Here is a 20,795-nt window from a genome sequence, read left to right as displayed (position 1 = left end):
TTAAGACTGGTTTTGTGGTCCAGGGTCACACACACACACACACACACATATATATATATATATATATATATATATACACACACACACACACACACACACACACACACATATTTTTTACATACACTACCGTTCAAAAGTTTGGGGTCAGTAAGACTTGTAATAGTCTTTAAAGTAGTCTCTTATGCTCATCAAGGCTGCATTTATTTGATTAAACATATAGAAAAAGAACAGTAATATTGCAAAATGTTTTTACAATATAAAATAATGTTTTTTATTTTAACATACTTTAAAATAGAATTTATTCCTGTGATGAAAAGCTGAATTTTTATCAGCTGTTACTCCAGTCTTAAGTGTCACATGATCCTTCAGAAATCATTCTAATATGCGCATTTATTATTAGAATGATAAATGTTGGATAATATCAACAGTTGTGCTGCCAAATATTTTTTGGAACCTGTGATTTTTTTTTTCAGGATTCTTTCATGAATAACAAGTTTAAAAAGTACAGTGTTTATTCAAAATATAAATATTTTATAACAATGTAAATTATTTATTATTAACTTTTAATAAACTTTTAATTATTAACCTATTACATCCTTGGTGAATAAAAGTATTAATTTCTTAAAAAAAAAAAAAAAAAAAAAAGAAACAATAAAAATGTACTGACCCCAAACTTTTGAACGGTAGTGTATATATACATTTATGTTTAATGAGTGTTTTACACTAGTTTCAATATAATATTTTGCTAACACTTTACAATAATGTTCATTAGTCAAAATGAGTTAACTACATTAGTTAACATGCACTAAAAATGAACAATACAGCAATACATTTCTACAGCATTTAATAATCTTAGTTAATGTTAATTTCAGCATTTACTAATGCATTATTAAAATCAATGGTTTTGTTTGTTAACATTAGTTAATGCACTGTGAACTAACATGAACAAACAATCAATGACTGTATTTTTATTAACTAAAATTAACAAAGATTAATATATAGTGTAATAAATGCATTGCTCATTATTCATGTTAATACATTAACCTTAAACATTAACTAATCTAAAACATATATCAATGATGCATGTATAGAAATGTCTAATTGAATACTTTTTTAATGCTGGAAAGCTGATTGCTGAAATTTTATTTTATTGTTTTGTTTTGTTTTGTTTTGTTTTATTTTATTTTATACAAATAATATAGGGCCCTATGAAATCTTCCCAAATTCCATTTTTTTCTATTTTAATTTTTCTGAGTTTTTTTTTCCCCATTTTAATTTTTCTAGAAAATTGTATTAATCAAAAAGCATATCTAATTCATTGAAATCATGAAACATGCACAATTTAACAGCAATTTATCTGAAGTTTAACAAAAATTCAATTTTTAAAATTCAAATTTCAAATTCAGTTTTATTTTTAACAAATTCTGTTTTCCATTAATTTCCTGGATTCAATTTGAATGGTTTAATTAAATTGTGATAATCAAAAGAATCTCTAATCAATTGATTTTATTTATTTATTATTATTTTCTTTCTTTTTTTTTATTATATATATATATATTTTTTAGAAATACTGTGTTCTGTATTTACATTTTTAAATGTAACTAATTATTCTGGTATATATATTCTTTAAAACATAATATTTCAATAATAGTTTTATTGTTGTAGTACTACTATTAATACATTAAGTAATATATTTCCGTCGAAGGTTCTTCACACTTTTATTTTGACAGGTTGCTGTGAAGACCTTTAATTTTATGTTTGTATAGGATATGATGGTAATTTTTCTCAAAAGAAACGGTAAAATGCTTATGAAGTGACTCTCAGAGCAGTTCTAGAGATGATGTCTATGTTTTCATGTACTCATATATTGAGGTGGCAGAGGCTAAAAACAGGTAAGAAATGTAACTTACCTTAAACTTGCCGTCTGGAGAGAAGATGCTGAGCCACCTGTTGTCATAGTCGGCTACAATAATGTCGCCATTCATGTCCACTGCAATGCCAGTGGGGCGCTGGAGCTGGCCAGGGGAGCGACCTCTGACCCCAAACTTCAGTTTGAATTGACCGTCATTGGAGAACACCTACAACACGCAGCAAATATAAATGATTTTGGTCATGCGGGACACATTTTTTCACACATTTGTGTGCTAAGGATGGCTGTCAGGCTGCGTATTATTACCTGTATGCACTGGTTGTTGCTGTCAGCGACCACAATTCGCCCATTGCTGGTAGTAGAGATGCCCTGCAGGTTGGAGAACTCCCCCCGCTCTCGACCCCTCGTCCCTGTCACATCAAATAAGACGTCAGCTGATACATTACGACACAGGTCAATAATAAAGACCTTTTCATCTTTACAGGCCAACTTAAAACACTGCAACAGCATAATCTAAAACAGGTTTCCCACACATTTTGACAAGTGAATTTACTCATTATTTTTCCATTGCATTTCCAGTCATCTGTGATTACAGTATAAGTAGTTTTCTTTTAAATTGATTCAGGCCAATTTGCTAATGAATAATTCCAGTCACAGTCACATCAAAATTTCCATTACTTTTAAGATTGCTTTTCCAAGCCTGGAATCTCTTACAGTAAAAATTAATGAATGTTTTAATGAATTAAAATGTAAAATATATATTATAAAAAAAAATAATAATTATACATTAAAATGTAAAAATATAAATGTAAATTGATAATGAAATAAATTATAGTTTAATAATGACTTTAACAATGTTCAATATATAATAATATAATAATTTTTGGATTTTAAAATAATATCATTTATGTATTATAAAATAAAATAATAAAATATTATTTCATGAATCCACTTTCAAACATTAAAAGCATTCAATATAATCCAATAATGACTTTTAAAATCATACAATTAAATAAAATTATGAATCTAGAAGTCAGAACATCCAATTTCTGGATTTTAAAATAATAGTATTTATATATCATAAAATACAATAATATAATATAATAAAATATTATTTCTGGAATCAGCTTTCAAACATTAAAATCATTTAAATGTAGTCCAATAATTACTTTTTTTTGACATGATTCTACAAGTCAAAGAGCATCCAGTTTTTGGATTTTAAAATAATATTATTTATGTATCATAAAACAAAATAATATAATAAAATAGAATTTCTTAATTCAGCTTTCAAACATTAAAAGCATTAAATACAGTTATAAATATAGCAATAATGACTTTTTAAAATTATAAAATTAAATTAAACATGATTGTAGAAGTCACAGAACACCCATTTTTGGATTTTAAAATAATATTATGTATCATAAAATAAAATATTAAATACATTTTAGAAATGTCTAGACATGCCCTCCCAACTGACATATGTCATGGGAAAAAATAAATAAAAAATAAAACAATTAAGTTATATATATATATATATATATATATATATATATATATTTTTTTAATATAAGTAATATAATAAATATATAATATGAATATTAAACATTAACATATTATATTAAAACTAGTATTAAACTCTTTTTAAACATTTTAAAAATACAATATGATTTAACTCATTTTCCAAGCATCAGACAGCTTAATAAAATGTATTTTTCAAATTGTCAAATAATGACAAAAATGTAATTCTAAAATATATTTAGGACAATCGGAAGTGTATCTGAAAATATTACATATGTCTGGCATATGAAACAATGTGAAGTAGAGATGTGAAGTGCCCTTCACTCACCGACTCTGTAGATGAGTTCATCCTCTATGGGATTCTCCTTTTTCTTCGTTGTGCTGTACATACTTGAGGGTCTGCGCACCGCCTTCTGGCGCACGTGTCCTCCACCCCCACCACCTCCTCCAGGTGATTTCACACGTCTCTTCACGTCATCGGGCGACTGCGGGGCGTCGCAGGGTTTGATGGCCCGCAGGCGGAAGGGGCTGCCCCTCACAGGCTGCCCGTAGAGCAGGACGGAGAAGGAGAACTCGCCCTCCGAGCGGAGAGTGTAGCCGATCTCGTAAGTGCCGTTCTTGTTGTCTGTTATGTCCGTTTCGGTGACGGTTCCATCCGGACCGCTGATCTGAGCCCTCAGTGCAGCATTTCCAGTCTTTACTAGCTCACCGTCTTTGTCCTAAGAAAGCAGTTGTTACAATCAACCTAAAGCATTTATTACAAGGGCAGTCGGTCTGAAACAAGGTGGTTTGTACCCTGCTCACAGGCATAATGGTGATTTTCATAAATCAAAATCAAAAATCTATTTTATAAAAGTCAATAACAAATAACATTTTTTTTTAAAAATTAAATGAAAGTACTAGAATTAGTGAAACTAATATGGGGGGGGCTTAAATATAATGAGAAATAAAACATATATACATAAAAATGATAATATAAAAACAAAAGCTAACTCAAAATATTACTCAATAATACTGCATAGATAGATAGATTTTTTTATTTATTTATATAAAATATATGTTTAAATAATTTATTTATAGAAAAATTAATAAAATTTTATTTTTTTAATTGAACTAAAGTAAATTATTAAATAATTTTTAAAAAAAAATTAAATGTGTAATTTAATAGAATTTATTTTTGTATGAAATATAATTTGTAAATAATATTTAAATAAATAAATAAATAAATAATACATTTTAAAAATGAATAAATATAAATAATACCATTTATTTTTGTATAAAATATATATAATAAATATAAATGATATATAATATTTAAATTAAATAGTTTTCAATAATAAATTATTGTAATCAATTAAAATACAAATAATTACATTTTAAAAATCTAAAAATATAAATAACACATATTATAAAATTAATACTTTAATTATTTGTATGCATGTGTTTTGCGTGTGTGTGTGTGTGTATATATATATATATATATATATATATATATATAAAATTTAATTTTTGTTTATTCTAAAAAATATATATTTTAGATATTTGTATTTATAATTTGTAATTAATATTCAAATAATAAATCATTTGTCAATAATAAATAATTTCTTTAATCAATTAAAATAAAAAATTAAATTATATTTAAAAAATCTATAAATATAAATAATACATTTACTATAAAATAAACACACATTTAAAAATTGAATTTTTTTTATAAAATTACAAAAAATGATACCGTAAATAAGTATATAAAAAGTATAGTAAATAATCAATAATTGCATTAATATATATATATATATATAAATTAATATATATATATATATATATATATATATATATATCAGTGCATCTCTACGTAGGACTATAATTCACTATGTAAACATCACTCATTTAACAATGACTTAATTATGAATCTGTCAGAATGTCATACATGGGGCAATGCAACTCATACTGGATATGATGACAAATACCGCTTAATTTCAACAGTTCTGAAATTGACAGTTACATCATCACTAACCTTAGTGGTCACTGTAACAGTGGTATTTTGCCCGACAACAGCATGTCTGAGACCCTCTCCAGTAGCCACGCTGGTGTGTCCCACGGCGCTGGTGGTGAGCAGGACCCCCAGGTTCTGGATGGAGCGGCGCAGCCCTTCAGTCTCCACCTGACAGTCCAGGTGGCCGTTCTCATGGGGCTGCTCAGGGAAGGCGTGGCGGGCCAGAACGCCCATCCGCTCTCCCATCTGCTTCTGCACCAGGAGCACCTCAGTGGGGCTGCCGTGGTTCAGTGCCTGCTCTGTGAAGCTACAGCTGCTCTGGATGTTTTCCTTCCCTTGTAGTAGTGCAGTGAGTTGGGCCTGCAACACCTGCAACAACATAAGGAGTTGATATAATTACAACACATGTCCCTTGAATAGAATAGAATAGAATAGAATAGAATAGAATAGAATAGAATAGAATAGAATAGATCTTTCTGGAATAAATTAAATATTTTTAGAATGAAGTAAATAATTTTAAAATAAAGTAAATTATCTGAGCTAGCAACATAAGCAGCTGATATAATTATAGCAGATGTCCCTTGAATAGAATAGAATAGAACAGAATAGAATAGAATAAATGATTTTAGAATAAAGTAAATACTTAAAAAAATAAATGAAAATAAAGTAAAAATAAAATAAAATATCATATCTAAGCTAGCAACATAAGCAGTTGATATAATTACAGCAGATGTCCCTTGAATAGAATAGAATAAATAAAATAAATAGTTTTAGAATGAAATAATTAAATATAAGATTAAAGTAAATAATAAAAGTCTTTGACATTTTATTTAATAAAATAAAATAAAATAAAATATCTGAGCTTTTAACCTAAAAAATATTCCTCATATTCCTTTTATAGAAACTGACTGAATAAAGAAAAATAACTGAAATAAAATACTTAAATAAAATGAATTTTGAAATTAAAGTACTAAAATTACCAGAACTAATATGGGGGCAAAACCTTAAAAATAAATAGAAAATTAAAACAACAACGAAAAAAGAATTACAAAATCATGTACAAAATTACTAAAAACCCAAACTGAAATTAAACTGAAAATTAAAAATATAAAAATATTATAAATATTAAAAACATAAATGAATACTATAAATAATACTAAAATAACATTGCTGGGAATATGCACATAAACTAATAAAATTAAACAAAAAAATTATATAAATATGTATATACATATACACATATATATATATATATATATATATACATATATTATAAAATGTAATCATTTTAAACACAATTTAAACAAGCATTTGTCAAAAATAAATAATTTTAATAAATAAAATATAAAATTAATAAAATATATATATGAAATAAATATAAATGAATCAATGAATCAATAAAAAAAAATATTAAAAAAACAATATACAAAAAATTAAAAATAAATAATAAATACATTATAATATTTTGTAATAATATAATATGTAGTAGAAAATATTAAAATGAACATCTAAAAATAATAGCTAATACAAAATATGAATGAATCCCAAAAAACTACTTTATAATAATAATAATAATAATAATAAATAATGCTACAATGATACTGCTGGGTAAAATTTGCACCCCATGGAAAATATAACTGCAAATGAGTTTGGAACAACATGAAGCTAAGCAGTATACACCATCATTTTTATTTTGGGTAAACTATGCTTTTAAGGATTAAGCTTTCCACCTTCTGCTTGGTGCCGCAGATGTTCTCCAGGTCAGTGATGAGGGCAGTCTTGCGCTGATGTAGTGCTTTCTCCAATTCCTCGAATGTATTGCTGATCTCCGTCACTGCCTCATTCTTCCTGTCTGTTAGCTGCTTGGAGATCTCATTTACCAGCTCTATCGCTGCAGTCAGCTGAGGAAGCCTGCAGATGCAGATCGAGGGCAACGTTCAGTCAAACTTTCCATAAGGAGGTCATGACGTGTCTCAAGCAATTCGGCTTTGCAAATATTGAAAATGTTCAAAAGAAGAGAAAACAAGACTGTAGTATTTAATTTTACTCCATTTATTTATTTTAAATCTAAAGATGGTTTAGTGTATAAAGTATGGGTTAAAAATGAGCTGCAAATACTGGCTTAGATTAACAGTGAGCTTAGTATTATTTTTGGCTGCATGAACCTGTTGCGAATTGCATCCAGCTGGTTCTTCAGCGCCGCTTTGTGCTGCTCCAGAACATCCCGCAGTGGAACGGTCACATGTTCTCTGTGCTCCCCCTCTGTGCATTCCAAACACATGGCCGTTTCACAAGACTCGCAGTAAAACTCCATCACCTGCAGAGGGCACCAAAAACTCAGTGAAATACTGCACACAGCGATGGGGAAAGACTGTCTGAGTAGCAGAAATGCTATTTACACTTCTTATTTTATGGTCTATCTCCCCAAATCTATCTGTAAATTGGCAAAAAAACAAAAAACAAAGAAAAAATGTAAAATTAGTAAATACTTCCACTGTGATGTTTTTGTAAATTCTATGGTTTTTGTACAATGTATTGTAATTGTGTAATAAATCTAAAATATAAATAGCAATAAATTCATAAATACTTCTGCTGTGTTGTTTTTATAAACTGTATGGTATGAACATTAGATGAAAAACCTAAACTTAAAAAACTTAAGTTAAACTAAAAAAAAAGTATTAAGAGTTAAAGTATTAAAATTACTAAAACTACAACTTAAGTAAAAACTAATTAAAGCTAAATAGAAATATATCTATATATATAAAACAAAAATGTCAAAATTACTTTAAAATGAACAATAAAAACAACAATATAAAAAGATAAGCTAATTAAAATATGTTAAAATAAGAAAAGATAAGTTGAAGTACTAAAACTGCTACAAATAAAACAAGTAAAAACAAATTTAAGCTAAACAGAAATATATATTAAAAACAAAAAAAGTCAAAATTTACTTTAAAATGGACAAAATACAATAGAAAGATAAGCTAATTAAAATATGATAAACTAAGAAAAGATAAGTTAAAATGATATAAAATTATATAATTAATATAATTCATTAATAATATATAATTAATTATATTATATAAAATTAAAATTACTAAAAAAGAAAACAAACTAAGCTAAATGGAAATATATCTAAAAACAAAAATGTCAAAATGACTTTAAAATGGACACCACAAACAACAATAAGAAATATAAGATAATAAAAATATGATAAACTAAGAAAAGATAAGTTAAAGTACTAAAATTACTAAAAATAAAACTTAAGTAAAAACAAATTAAAGCTAAATAGAAATATATATAAAAATGTCAAAATTACTTTAAAATGAACAATAAAAACATTATAAAAATATGAGCTTATTAAAATATTTTAAAGTGCTAAATTTACTAAAACTAAAACTTAAGTAAGAGCAAAAATAAGTAAGTAAGCTAAATAAAAATATATATAAAAAACAAAAATGTCAAAATTACTTTAAAATGAACAATAAAAACAACAATATGAAAAGATAAGCTAATTAAAGTGTGTTAAACATTAATGTGTATTTTTATTTTAATTGATTTAGAATGATTATATTTATCATTATTATTTTATATTTATTATTATTATTAACATTATTAGAAATAAGAATTCAATGTGGCTAGGCTCTGGTAGTATTAATGAGTGTATTCCAGCAAGTTGGGGGAAAAAATTAAATTAAATTAAATTAAATTAAATTAAATTAAATTAAATTAAATTAAATTAAATTAAATTAAATTAAATTAAATTAAATTAAATTAAATCCAAAAAGGTCAAAATGACTTTATAAATATAAATATATAAATATATAAATAAATAAATAATTTCTTAATAATTTCTTAATTTAAAAAATGTGGCTAGTATTAACAAGTGTTCTCCGGCTGTTTGCTTGGGTTATTCATATGCACAAAATATAATACCTCGGACTTCAAACCTGTAAATGTCCCAATACTTGTACAGTCTTGCTTGTTCCAAAGTATATACTTTTCCTGTTTATTTTCTATCGTTTTGCTGCTTGATATTGCAAATTGGTGTGTCTTACCATATCATTTTAATGCATTATCTTAATTATGAGCACACTGGTTTGTAGTGCAAACAGTGCAATACAGTTTTACTGTTGACTTCACTTGACTCGCTGAAGAAAAAGGTGGAACATGTAGTTTATAATAGGAGGCCACTGCACCGTTCTCATCTGTACTGCACTATCAGTATGTGTGCATGCTTACCTTGCCCTCGTGGTTGGGGCAGGACAGGGGCGGGGCATACGTAGCAGCACCGGCTGACTCCAACCCACTAGAGGCCTCGGGACGGGTGCAGTCCTGCTCCCTCTGCAACACCTCCATCAGGTTAGTTATGAAGAAATTGTTCTGCAGCGCTGCAACACCCTTTTCAGGCAGGATGGAGGTCTGTCTGCACACCGGGCAGGAGAGGGTCAAGGACTGAGGAGGGATGTAATTCTGGAGGCATCTGTGATGGAAAAAGAAGTGCAACACTTAATAGCAAGCTGCTAAGATTTCCCTCCAAGGTCAAATGGATTGTAAATGCACTGGGCGTATCTCAAGACGTGATTAATCCATCTGGTGGTCTGTCTGTGTTCAATTTTTCAGTCTCATTAAATTTCAGTGGTAAATATTTTGACAGTATGACAGGAAGCAGCAAAATGAAATCAATTTAGTGTCACGTTACGACACACGAGTGGAAAAAACCTGAGGTTCACATTCCAGCTCAGTGATGGCAGAGGGAATATGGTCATCTCTGTTTTTGCCTTACTAGGTGTTTCTAAACATGATGTCATACAACAGCAAAATTCAGCAACTGGGTCATCGCTTTGCCTCTATTTTGAAAGCCCTGGAAGAGCTTTTAGTCAAACTCTACATGTTCACTGTCGCACTGGAGCTGAACGGGGTTTTTTAATTTATTCTCTATAGGAGCTGAGCAGCAGACCTGCACAGAGGATTGTGGGGGTTGACAACAGAGCAGACCAAGTGGTGAGAGTGTTCAATGTTGAACTTATGGAAATGAGAAGATAAAAACAATAGATGGCAGCCAATCACTGCGTGAAAGCAGTGATGTCTGTCACAAACATTTAACTTTTGCTTGATTACATTGTTACATATCACTCACAAATATTTTTTAATATACATATTATGCATTTTAACTTAAAAATATATATTTAATTTCAAATGCAGAATGTGCATAGACTGTCAGAATTTACAAAAAAAGTGTACACTGTTTGTGTAGTTTTGCATTTAAATGTGTTAAATGTTTATTGTTTTTAATTTAATAAATAATACGTTATTTTTTATTTATTTCAAAGAGGCAAGGCTGTGACAGAATTATAGTAATTATAGTAATTATAGTTTTTTTTTGTATTAAACTGCCAATGAATGAGTGCTTTGACAATTACATTTTTTTGACAATATATATATATATATATTTTTTTTTTAGAATTATTGTATTATTTTGTAAAATTACTATATATATATCAACATGGCTAGGCTGTGGCAGTATTAATTAGTGTACGAGTGTATTAAATAAATATTCAATTATTAAATAATTAATATTTCATAAATAATTAATTCAATTATTAATTATCTTAATGTGGCTAGCCTGAGGCAGGATTAAACAAAAGAGTGTTTTAATTTGACAGTGTTTGTGTATTCAGACAATTCAGAAAAAGTTTTTTTCATTTTATTACCGGTATTATTGAATATAAATTGTGTGTGTGTGTGTGTGTGTGTGTATTTTTATTTTTTTTTTAATTACATTTTTGAAAAATTTGTAGCAAATTAAATTAATTTAATTTAAATTAAATTAATTTAATTTAAATTAAATACTTAATTTAAACATTTTATATTTTAATTTAAAAATTACAATATTATTTATTATAAATACATTCCCTCGATGTGGCTAGGCTCTGGCAGGAGTAAACATAAAAAGTGTATTAATTTGACAGTGAATGTGTATTCAGATGATTCAGAAATAACATTTTTTTATTTTATTATTACTGAATAGAATTTTAGTTGTAGTTTCATAAGTTATATATATATTTAAAATCAAGTTTTTTTATTTTATTATTACTGCATATAATTTAAATTTTTAAAAATGTAATTATATATATATATATATATATATATATACATACATTTAATTATTCTGAAAATTAATTTATTTTGCCTAGTATTATTGAGTATGCTTCGACAGTTCTGAAAAAAAACTTTTTTATTTAATTTAATTTAATTTAATAATATTGTTTTATACAGTTATCATAAATATTATTTTCTATATAGTTATATAACAAGACTTCAAATGGAATTTGGATAGGGACTGAGCTGGTTCACTAAAATAAAAATCCCAAAAAAGTATTTTATTACTCCAAAAATGGAGCTACTATCATGCTACCAAAAAATGTGGTTAATTTGGTGCTGTTAGTGTTTTAGTGTTACTCTCAACACTGGATCATCTTCAAGACAACCAGATTGCTGTTGTTTTACAGACACACACCCCCAAAGCAACAACGTTTTAGGTGGTATTTAGCGGATTTCTTCCACACCAGTGAACACAGACAGTCTTTAGCATATTGTGAAAGCAGCATTCAGCCTGATTGTGTGATTGCAATCATTTGTTCATTCATGCACAAGGCATGAATTGAGATGATATTGAGATGTGGCAGTTTACCTCTCGCAGAAGGTGTGCAGGCATGGCAGGACTTTGGGATTGTGGTAGTGCTCCAGACAGATGCTGCACACCAGGAACTGCTTGTCTATTTGACGCACCACCGGGCTGGTGCTGCCGCTTTCTCGTTTAGCCATCGTGAGAGGCATTCAAATGAAGAGACAGAGGCCTCTCAGACTATAAGAGAGAGACAGAAAAAACGGTAATCTTTGAATACAGCTGTATGTCTATTTCATCAGTACAAAACCATGTATGTATGCAAAAGAAAACTGCATAATGCCAAACAGTTAAAAGCACAGATTTCATACAAAATGACAAAATAAAGGCATGACTCTACTACACTACCAGTCAAAAGTTTTTGAGCAGTAAGATTTGTAATGTTTTTTTTTTTAAATAAGTCTCTTCTGCTTAGCAAACCTGCATTTATTTGATCCAAAAGACAGCAAAAACAGTACAATTTTAAAAGATTTTTACTATTTTAAAATAACTGTTTTCTATTTTAATATATTTTAAAATGTAATTTATTCCTGCGATTTCAAAGCTGAATTTTTAGCATCATTACTCCAGTCACATGATCCTTCAGAAATCATTCTAATATTCTGATTTGCTGCTCAAAAACATTATTATAATTATGTTGAAAACAGCTGAGTCGAATTTCAGGTATCTTTGATGAACAGAAAGTTCAGAAGAACAGCATTTATCTGAAACAGAAATCTTTTGTAACATTATAAATGTCTTTATCATCACTTTTGATCAAATTAAAGCACCCTTGCTAAAAAATATTAATTTCTTTCACAAAAAAAAAAAAAAGAAAAGAAAAAAATACTGACTCCAAGCTTTTGAATGGCATAGTGTAAAGCTTTTTTATTTCAGATAAATCTTTGGATCTTTCTATTCATCAAAGAATCCTGAAATATTAAATATAAATTGAATATTTAAATATTGATAATAATAATAATAGTAATAATACTTGAACAGCAAATCAGAATATTATAATGATTTCTGAATGATCATGTGACTGGAGTAATGAGGCTAAAAATTCAGCTTTGAAATCACAGGAATAAATTATATTTTAAAATATATTAAAATAAAAAAGTTATTTTAAACAGTAAAAATATTTCAAAATTTTACTGTTTTTGCTATATTTTGGGTCAAATAAATACAGGCTTGATGTGCAGAAGAGACTTCTTTAAAAAGCATTAAAAATCTTACTGTTCAAAAACTTTTGACTGGTGGTGTACCTTCTTTTTTCTTTAACATTTATAATGTTATAAAAATATTATAAATATTATTTTGAACTTTCTATTAAAAATTATCACCATTTACACAAAAATATTAAGCAGCACACCCGTTCATTGAAAATAGTTAAGAAATGTTTCTTGAAAAGCAAATCAGCATATTAAAATGATTTCTGAAGGATCATGTGACACTGAAGACTGGAGTAATGATGCTGAAAATTCAGCTTTGCGATCACATGAATAAATTACATTTTAATAATATATTAGACTATGACGTGAACGTCTGTCTGCTCAGATTACACAGATTAACTGATTTCACAGATTAACAACATGTTATTGTTCATTATCACTGAATGTGCATACAGCATCAGTTTATCTTCCACAAACAACTGGGATGTGAAATCCCATGATACACAATACATAACAGTCTTTCTGTTTTTGAGAGTCATATGTCAGTCTGTCTGTCTGTGTGAATGTGTGTTTGTGTGAGCACATGGTTTTGTTTGCTGTTTCAGTGTCCATGTGCTTCCTCGTCTGTCGTGATTTTCCGTTTCTGACCCACATATGATTCCCCATTATCAGTGTTAGGATTAGAGTGTGAGGATTTTGTTTACTGAAAGTATGACATTTCTATTCCATGATGCAACCAAGCCACGTGTCAGCCACTTCCTCTTAGAGGGCAAGCATGAACAGCTGGAGAAACACTAACAGTAACAATACTGTAAATAAATAAAACATTTGTCTATGTAACGTCAACTGGGTTGAAGGATAAATCACATTTAATGTTCACAACTCATGTGTATTAAATTCAACTCTCTTCATCTACTAGCAATTTAGACATGGCCTGCATCCCAATGTGCATACTATCTACCCTATATGCCCTAAATAGTATTGAAAATTACTACTATCACGTAGAATTTAGGATGGATAGTACGCACATTGGGACACAGGCATGGTGTTTGTTTGTATTTAATTTTTGGAATATATGGCTTGAAAATTCTGGAATATGTGTTTCTTTTTTATCATTTAATTCATGTTTGAATTTATTAACTAATAATTTATTATTCATTTAATGATTTATTAATCATTTAATTATTTTTGTGATATTATTATAAATATTACTTTTAATGTGGCTTTAAAAACAATCCAGATTTATTGTTTCTGGAGTTTTTTGCCCATCTTAAATAGTTTGGAAAGACGTTTCAAACAGACTGTAAAATTCTGTCTCTCACAGCCTCGTTTTTACTCGTGTCAAATCAAATACGGTCTGTATCTCACATTAGTGCAGTCTGACGAATGCACACACAGCTGCTGTGAGAAGACAGGAAAACTGCACACTCATCTCTCACATCCCTGGATTAGAAGCCTCCCAATTCCCTCATGATTAACCTGTAACGTCAGATGTTCTGTACTTCTTGTGTAATCTTTCATTTCCAGCTTGCAGAAAAGCAGCTGATTGCGGTGCCCCGGAGCTGCTGCATTTTACTCCCTCATACTCTGTTCTCTTTATCCTCCCTAAAGCTGTTTACTCAGACTTTAATAAAAAACACATTTAAAAAACTATCTATCAGAGTGCTGCACCTTTCATTTCTGTCTCTTCGCAAGAGGAAGGGAAATAAGGAAGTCTCTAAAATGCCACTTCCTAAAAATCCTCCCAGTTCCTTCCTATGTGTTTACAGCAAGAGAGAAAGAGAGAGAGATTAACTAGCCGTTAGGATGAATAGAAAGGGGAGATTTGTCTCTCTCACTCCAAAAAGGCAGCTGTCCTTATTATTACAGCATAGAGAAAACCCTAGGGAAATACTAACAATAAATTTCACCCGCTGATAGCATTGTTTATCTGAACACGTCTGCAGCAACAAATTCACTAATAGAATTATGCAAATCAGGCAACGGATGCCCAAAAAAGCAGCAGACCTCTCAAATTAGGCATACTTGGTTGGGATTGTTCAGCATCACCGCACTGCGAATCCCGATACCTGAACCAACACTAGATGGGTTATATTTGACTTTGACTTTTTTTGAAGAAAACATTTCAGGTTCTCTCTTCATATAGTGGACTTCTATGGTGCCCGCGAGTTTGAACTTCCAAAATGCAGTTTAAATGCAGCTTCAAAGGGCTCCAAACGATCCCAGCTGAGGAATAAGGGTCTTATCTAGCAAAAAGATTGGTTATTTTCTAAAAAAATGTACAATTTATATACTTTTTAACCTTAAACACTCGTCCTGTCTAGCTCTTCATGTTTTTTCAACATACCCTAACTGTCATGAACCGGAATACACAGTACATGCAGAGCTAGACAAGTCGAGCATTTGAGGTTAAAAAGTATATAAATTGACATTTTTTTAAGAAAATAACCAATTGTTTCACTAGATAAGACCCTTCTTCCTTGGCTGGGATCATTTAGAGCCCTTTGAACCCTGCATTTAAACTGTATTTTGGAAGTTTAAACTTGCAGGCACCATAGAAGTCCACTATATGTAGAAAAATCCTGAAATATTTTCCTCAAAAAACATAGTTTCTTTTCTGAAGAAAGAAAGACATGAACATCTTGGATGACAAAGGGGTGAGTAAATACATTTTTGTTCTGGAAGTGAACTTCTCCTTTAAACTTAGAACCAGCTTAGGACCATAACCTGCTTAAACCAGCTCAGAACCAGCTTTTAACCAGCTCAGGACTAGCTCAAACCGGCTGTGATGCTTCAAAACATACCTAGCCAGCATATGCTGGTTTTTTCAACAAGGCTGGGATGTGCTTTTTAAAATCTGAACCTCTTTTAACTGCCGCATTTTTAGAAGGCGTGTCGCGTGTGACTCCAAAAGATGCTAGAAGCGAGCGAAATGGTCAGAAATGTTCCCAAACTTTTTTAATCCAAGGCCCTCAACTGTCCACGAAAATATTCAAAGGCCTCATTACTTTTCCAGTTGTTGATATACTAGATAAGGATTTTTAAAACATATTTTACTCACAAATTCTACCCAGTAAAACTACTGTAGAGCTTGGCATTTTTTCCCCAAGTAGAGATTACTAAATTACAACAAACCAGTCTTCTTCATATATGCAGATTTCCAAAGAAAAGAAAAACAGCTGTTGAATTGGTGAATTTAAATAAGAAACAACTTGATTTTTAGTTGTTGTAGCTTATTGTGATGCTTGTTTTATTTATTTTAAATATTATATGGCATCTTGAGACCCCCTTGGAAGTTCACTGAAGTCCTCTATTGGGCCCCACACCCTTTATTGGGAACCACTGCACTAGTGTATATTTACTGTACATAGAAAAACAATGGAAAAGCAGTGTCAACAGCCCCTAATGCTACCGTGATCAGTATAAAATGCCCACAAACATCACTTTTTAATAAAAGGTTTTGTAACTAAGGCTTATTCTATAATAACTGGACTAATTTAGCATAGAAAAAAGTAATGACAATGAAGACAGAATGGATGACAGAAGAAGCAAAACCAAATTTGCTTTAGGATGAATGACATTCAGTGAGAGACTCTATTGAATGTTAAAGGGATAGCTCACCCAAAGATGAAAATTCTGTCATTAATTACTCACTCTCATGTTGCTGCAAACCCATAAGACATTTGTTCATCTTCAGAACGTAAATTAAGATATTTTTTTGATGAAATCCAAGAGCTTTCTGACCCTGCATAGATAGCAATGCAACTGAAACGTTCAAGGCCCAGAAAGGTAGTAAGGACATTGTTAAAATAGTCCATGTGACATCAGTCGTTCAACTGTAATTTTATGAAGCTATAAGAATGCTTTTTGTGTGCAAAAAAAAATAAAAATAACATCAGAACGCTGGCTCTCGTGAATGCACGTCGAAGACTGACAGGGATGAGATGAAATGTTGAATGAAGTCGTTATTTTTGTTATTTTGCGCATAAAAAGTATTCTCGTAGTTTCGTAACATTATGGTTGAACCACAGATGTCACATGAACTATTTTAATGATGTCCTTACTACCTTTGTGGGCCTTGAACGTGACAGTTGCGTTACTCTATGCAGGGTCAGAAAGCTCTCGGATTTCATTAGAAATATCTTAATTTGTGTTCAGAAGATGAACAAAGGTCTTACGGGTTTGGAACAACATGAGGGCGAGCAATGACAGAATGTTCTTTTTTGGGTGTACTATTGCTTTAAATCCAAACAGTTCCAAAAATGCTGAATCAGGGCTGGAAAAATGGAACAAGAGTTCAACACTTGAACCAACACTGTTTTTTCTGGATGACACTGACATCAAAATAGCTGTTGGGCAATTTGCAAACATATAAATTGGCCCCACTTTTTATGTGTTAATTTCCATATGCACACACAAAACACGGAAATGATTATCTATGGTCGTGAAAAACACACCAGACAGGGTTGTGGATTTTCTCAAGCAGAGCTTATTGTTTGGTTTCCTGCGTGCTGTAGCCAAGCCCAGTAACCAAGAAACACCAGCGCAGCCCCCTCGCTCTCCCGCCCCACCCCCTTCACCAGCAGCTCAACGCTGACATCACAGCAGCCCTTCCCTCTTTCTTTGACCGCTTCTCACCGTCTCTCCCTCTCTCGTCATGCTCTCTAAATTCTCATGCTTACTCTAAAGCTCAGTAGAAATTTCAAAAGACTTCAGCTTATTTCAGGCCTTTGTCTGTCTGTCATTCAAGTCCATGTCCTCCTTAAAATAGGACTGTAATTGCTTTTTGTTTAGAGTTTTTGTGAAGATGTCATATTCAGACTCAATCTTAAAGGGTTAGTTCGCCCAAAAATTAAAATTCTGTCCTTAATTACTCACGCTCATGCTGTTCCAAACCTGTAAGACATTCGTTCACCTTCATAATGCAACTTAAGATTTATTTGATGAAATTCAAAAGCTTTCCGACCCTGCATAGACAGCAATGCACTTCAGAACTAACATGTTCAAGGCCCAGAAAGAGAGTATGGACATTGTTAAAATAGTCCATGTGACATCAGATGTCAAGGTATGTAAATTTGTGTTACGAAGATGAAGGTCTTACTGGTTTGAAACGACATGAGGGTGAGTAATAATGACTGAATTTTCATTTTTTTCCATTAAAATTTTAGTGGACATTTTAGTGACCTTGTTTTGCATTTTAAAGGCCATGTTGTCACACTATATGGGGTAAGTTGTCACAGTGCAATATGTAATATTAAAGGGGTCATCGGATGCAAAACTCACTTTTACATGTTGTTTGAACATAAAAGTGTCTTGGCAGTGTGTGTACACAACCACCCTATAATGATAAAAATCCACCCAGTGGTATTTTTTTAATATTTATAAGTAATATCCTCTTTTTCAAATCAAGCCATTCTTAGCATCTCGCCTGTGTAACGTCACAAAAACCTAGGCCGCTCCCACAATAGTTGACTGACATGGCCGTCTTACATTAGACCCGCCCTGAGTGAGCTGAGAACAGTCCGCCACTGTGTCGACTCTGGTGCAGGGGAAGACTTGAATGTCTTAGATTGAGAGATTGAGGTGTTTTGTTGTTGGATATAATAATGAACATAGCAGTCATCATATACTCCTGACATCTGAGCCGCTGAAGACGCAGAGGATTAACATTGCTTTCGTTTTTTAAAGAAACGCGCCCAGCGATTTACATAAATGCGTTTATGTTCACATGAATCATTTGTGGTCCTGCTTACCTACAGCAGAAGTGAGTATAATGTTTTTTTATGCATCTTTGCAAATCTCCTTTTTTAATAGTGTGCTAGTTAGCAAGTTTCGTGACTAAATGCGGCTAAAGTAAACAGTACTGCTCCTCACCCCACAGAAGAGAGAGGCGGGGCAACCAGAGCCCATTGCATTTAAAGGCAAATGCAATGAAACGGCTTGCTTTGAAAAGGGCTGATTTTGACAAGGTAAAAAGGGTTTTTTTTAACTACCACTGAGAAATTTTAACCAAAGTATGTTATAGACTTCTCATTAAGATCCTAACGAATCATATCAACTTGGAAAATGGGCATCCGATGACCCACATACAATATTAATAAACTGTTTCAGTTTTAACATTGCTTAGCATGTGAAATATAAAACTGGTGGCCATAAGCCATGTTATGCGACACTCTCGTCCAATCTTTCTCACATTGTGCTAATGAGCTTAATGACCCCCCGCAGCCAAAACCGCCATGAACAGTCTGGATCAGATACATGCGACCTCTAAAAACACACTCTGTTATATTTACACCCTCTCAAAATCTGGTCTTGAGGAAAAATGTTTACCCATGGTGATACATTAATGAGGTAATTTTTTATTACCTCAGTTTAGTGTAGTGTGATCCTTCATATTTTCATAATAAAGTTACAATTTTTAATCACTGATTTTGCCAATTATAGTGAATGTTGTGAAATAATATAAGTTTAAATTATACATTTTAAATGTAATTTACTATGTGAATTTTTAACAACCATTACTCCAGTCTTCAGTGTCACATGATCTTTCAGAAATCACTCTAATATGCTGATTTGCTGCTCAAGGAACTTTTCTTTTCAATGTTGAAAACAGCTGCGCTGTTCATATATACCGCTACACAAGTACGTCTTTAGATGTCCCAGATAGCTGCAGAATAATGAGAACCGACATAGTAAAAACCGCAGTATTGCAAGAGCTGCTCTAGAGTACTTTCTACAGCAGACAGTACTGACTTCACCATGCATTGATTTATGGTTTCCTGCTGAACGGATATCGCTTATACTGTGCACTCTGTGGAAGCATAAATATTCAACAGCAACTCAACTGGTACTCACTGTGTAGTACTCATCATCTGAACGTTGCTTAAGATAAAACAGCCAAGTGAATAAAAAAAAAATAGTATTATATAAATATAGGTTATTATATAGGTTAAAATAAAGGTGCATATGCTGAAACAGAATATTAATATACAGTAATACAGTCTTTGGGGTTGTATTATGCACAAGGTTTTAAAGGCCTTTAACATATTTCTTTCTAATGCCCCATTCTAAGACCTTTTCTTGGTAGGGATGGCGTTTAATCGGATTGTAACAGAGGCTTACATTCAGAAAAAAAAAAAATCAGTCTGGGTCTAATCTGCCTGGGACAGAAACCGCCTGCCCCCCCCCTGCCACCTACAGCTCTCCAAAATAATAAGCTGCCTGTTTAGGACAATAGAGCCGAGCAGCCTGCATCATTTCCATAAATTCCACTTTCTTGCAATTAATCAACATTAGCGAAACAGCTCAGCAAGACAGCATGTGACTCTTTCCATTACCTGTGTCTAATTGCAGGATATTGCATGCAATGAGCAATGCACAGGCCTGAAGAAAACAAAGACCTTCGACACCAGGTTGGCAGAGTGAGGTTTTAGTACAGATATCTGCATGCTCAGACTTTTAAGAAAACTATGAAATCTATTGACCACAAGGAAGCAGTTGCACAGAAATATAACTAGGCTGATCTTGCATGCTGAGAGTTGCGTAAGCGGTATTTACAGTGTTGTGTCTGGGGAG

The 20,795-nt window shown here is 31.2% G+C and overlaps 1 protein-coding gene across 1 annotated transcript in view; it reads right to left on the bottom strand.

Moving 5' to 3' along the window:
- Positions 1–20,795, bottom strand: part of trim3a (tripartite motif containing 3a) — a 31,888-nt gene that overhangs the window by 3,698 nt on the left and 7,395 nt on the right. Inside the window, exons 2-9 of the mRNA XM_051129655.1 lie at positions 12,076–12,249; positions 9,624–9,864; positions 7,547–7,698; positions 7,112–7,292; positions 5,403–5,750; positions 3,717–4,107; positions 2,177–2,280; positions 1,911–2,078 (exon numbers count right to left, since the gene is read on the bottom strand). Of these exons, the coding sequence (XP_050985612.1) occupies positions 1,911–2,078; positions 2,177–2,280; positions 3,717–4,107; positions 5,403–5,750; positions 7,112–7,292; positions 7,547–7,698; positions 9,624–9,864; positions 12,076–12,221 (1,731 nt within the window). The 5' untranslated portion in view covers positions 12,222–12,249. The remainder of the gene's footprint in view (positions 1–1,910; positions 2,079–2,176; positions 2,281–3,716; positions 4,108–5,402; positions 5,751–7,111; positions 7,293–7,546; positions 7,699–9,623; positions 9,865–12,075; positions 12,250–20,795) is intronic.

This window comes from Labeo rohita, chromosome 15, assembly GCF_022985175.1.
Source record: "Labeo rohita strain BAU-BD-2019 chromosome 15, IGBB_LRoh.1.0, whole genome shotgun sequence".
Lineage (NCBI taxonomy): Eukaryota > Metazoa > Chordata > Actinopteri > Cypriniformes > Cyprinidae > Labeo > Labeo rohita.
This window is presented reverse-complemented; position numbering and strand designations above follow the sequence as displayed.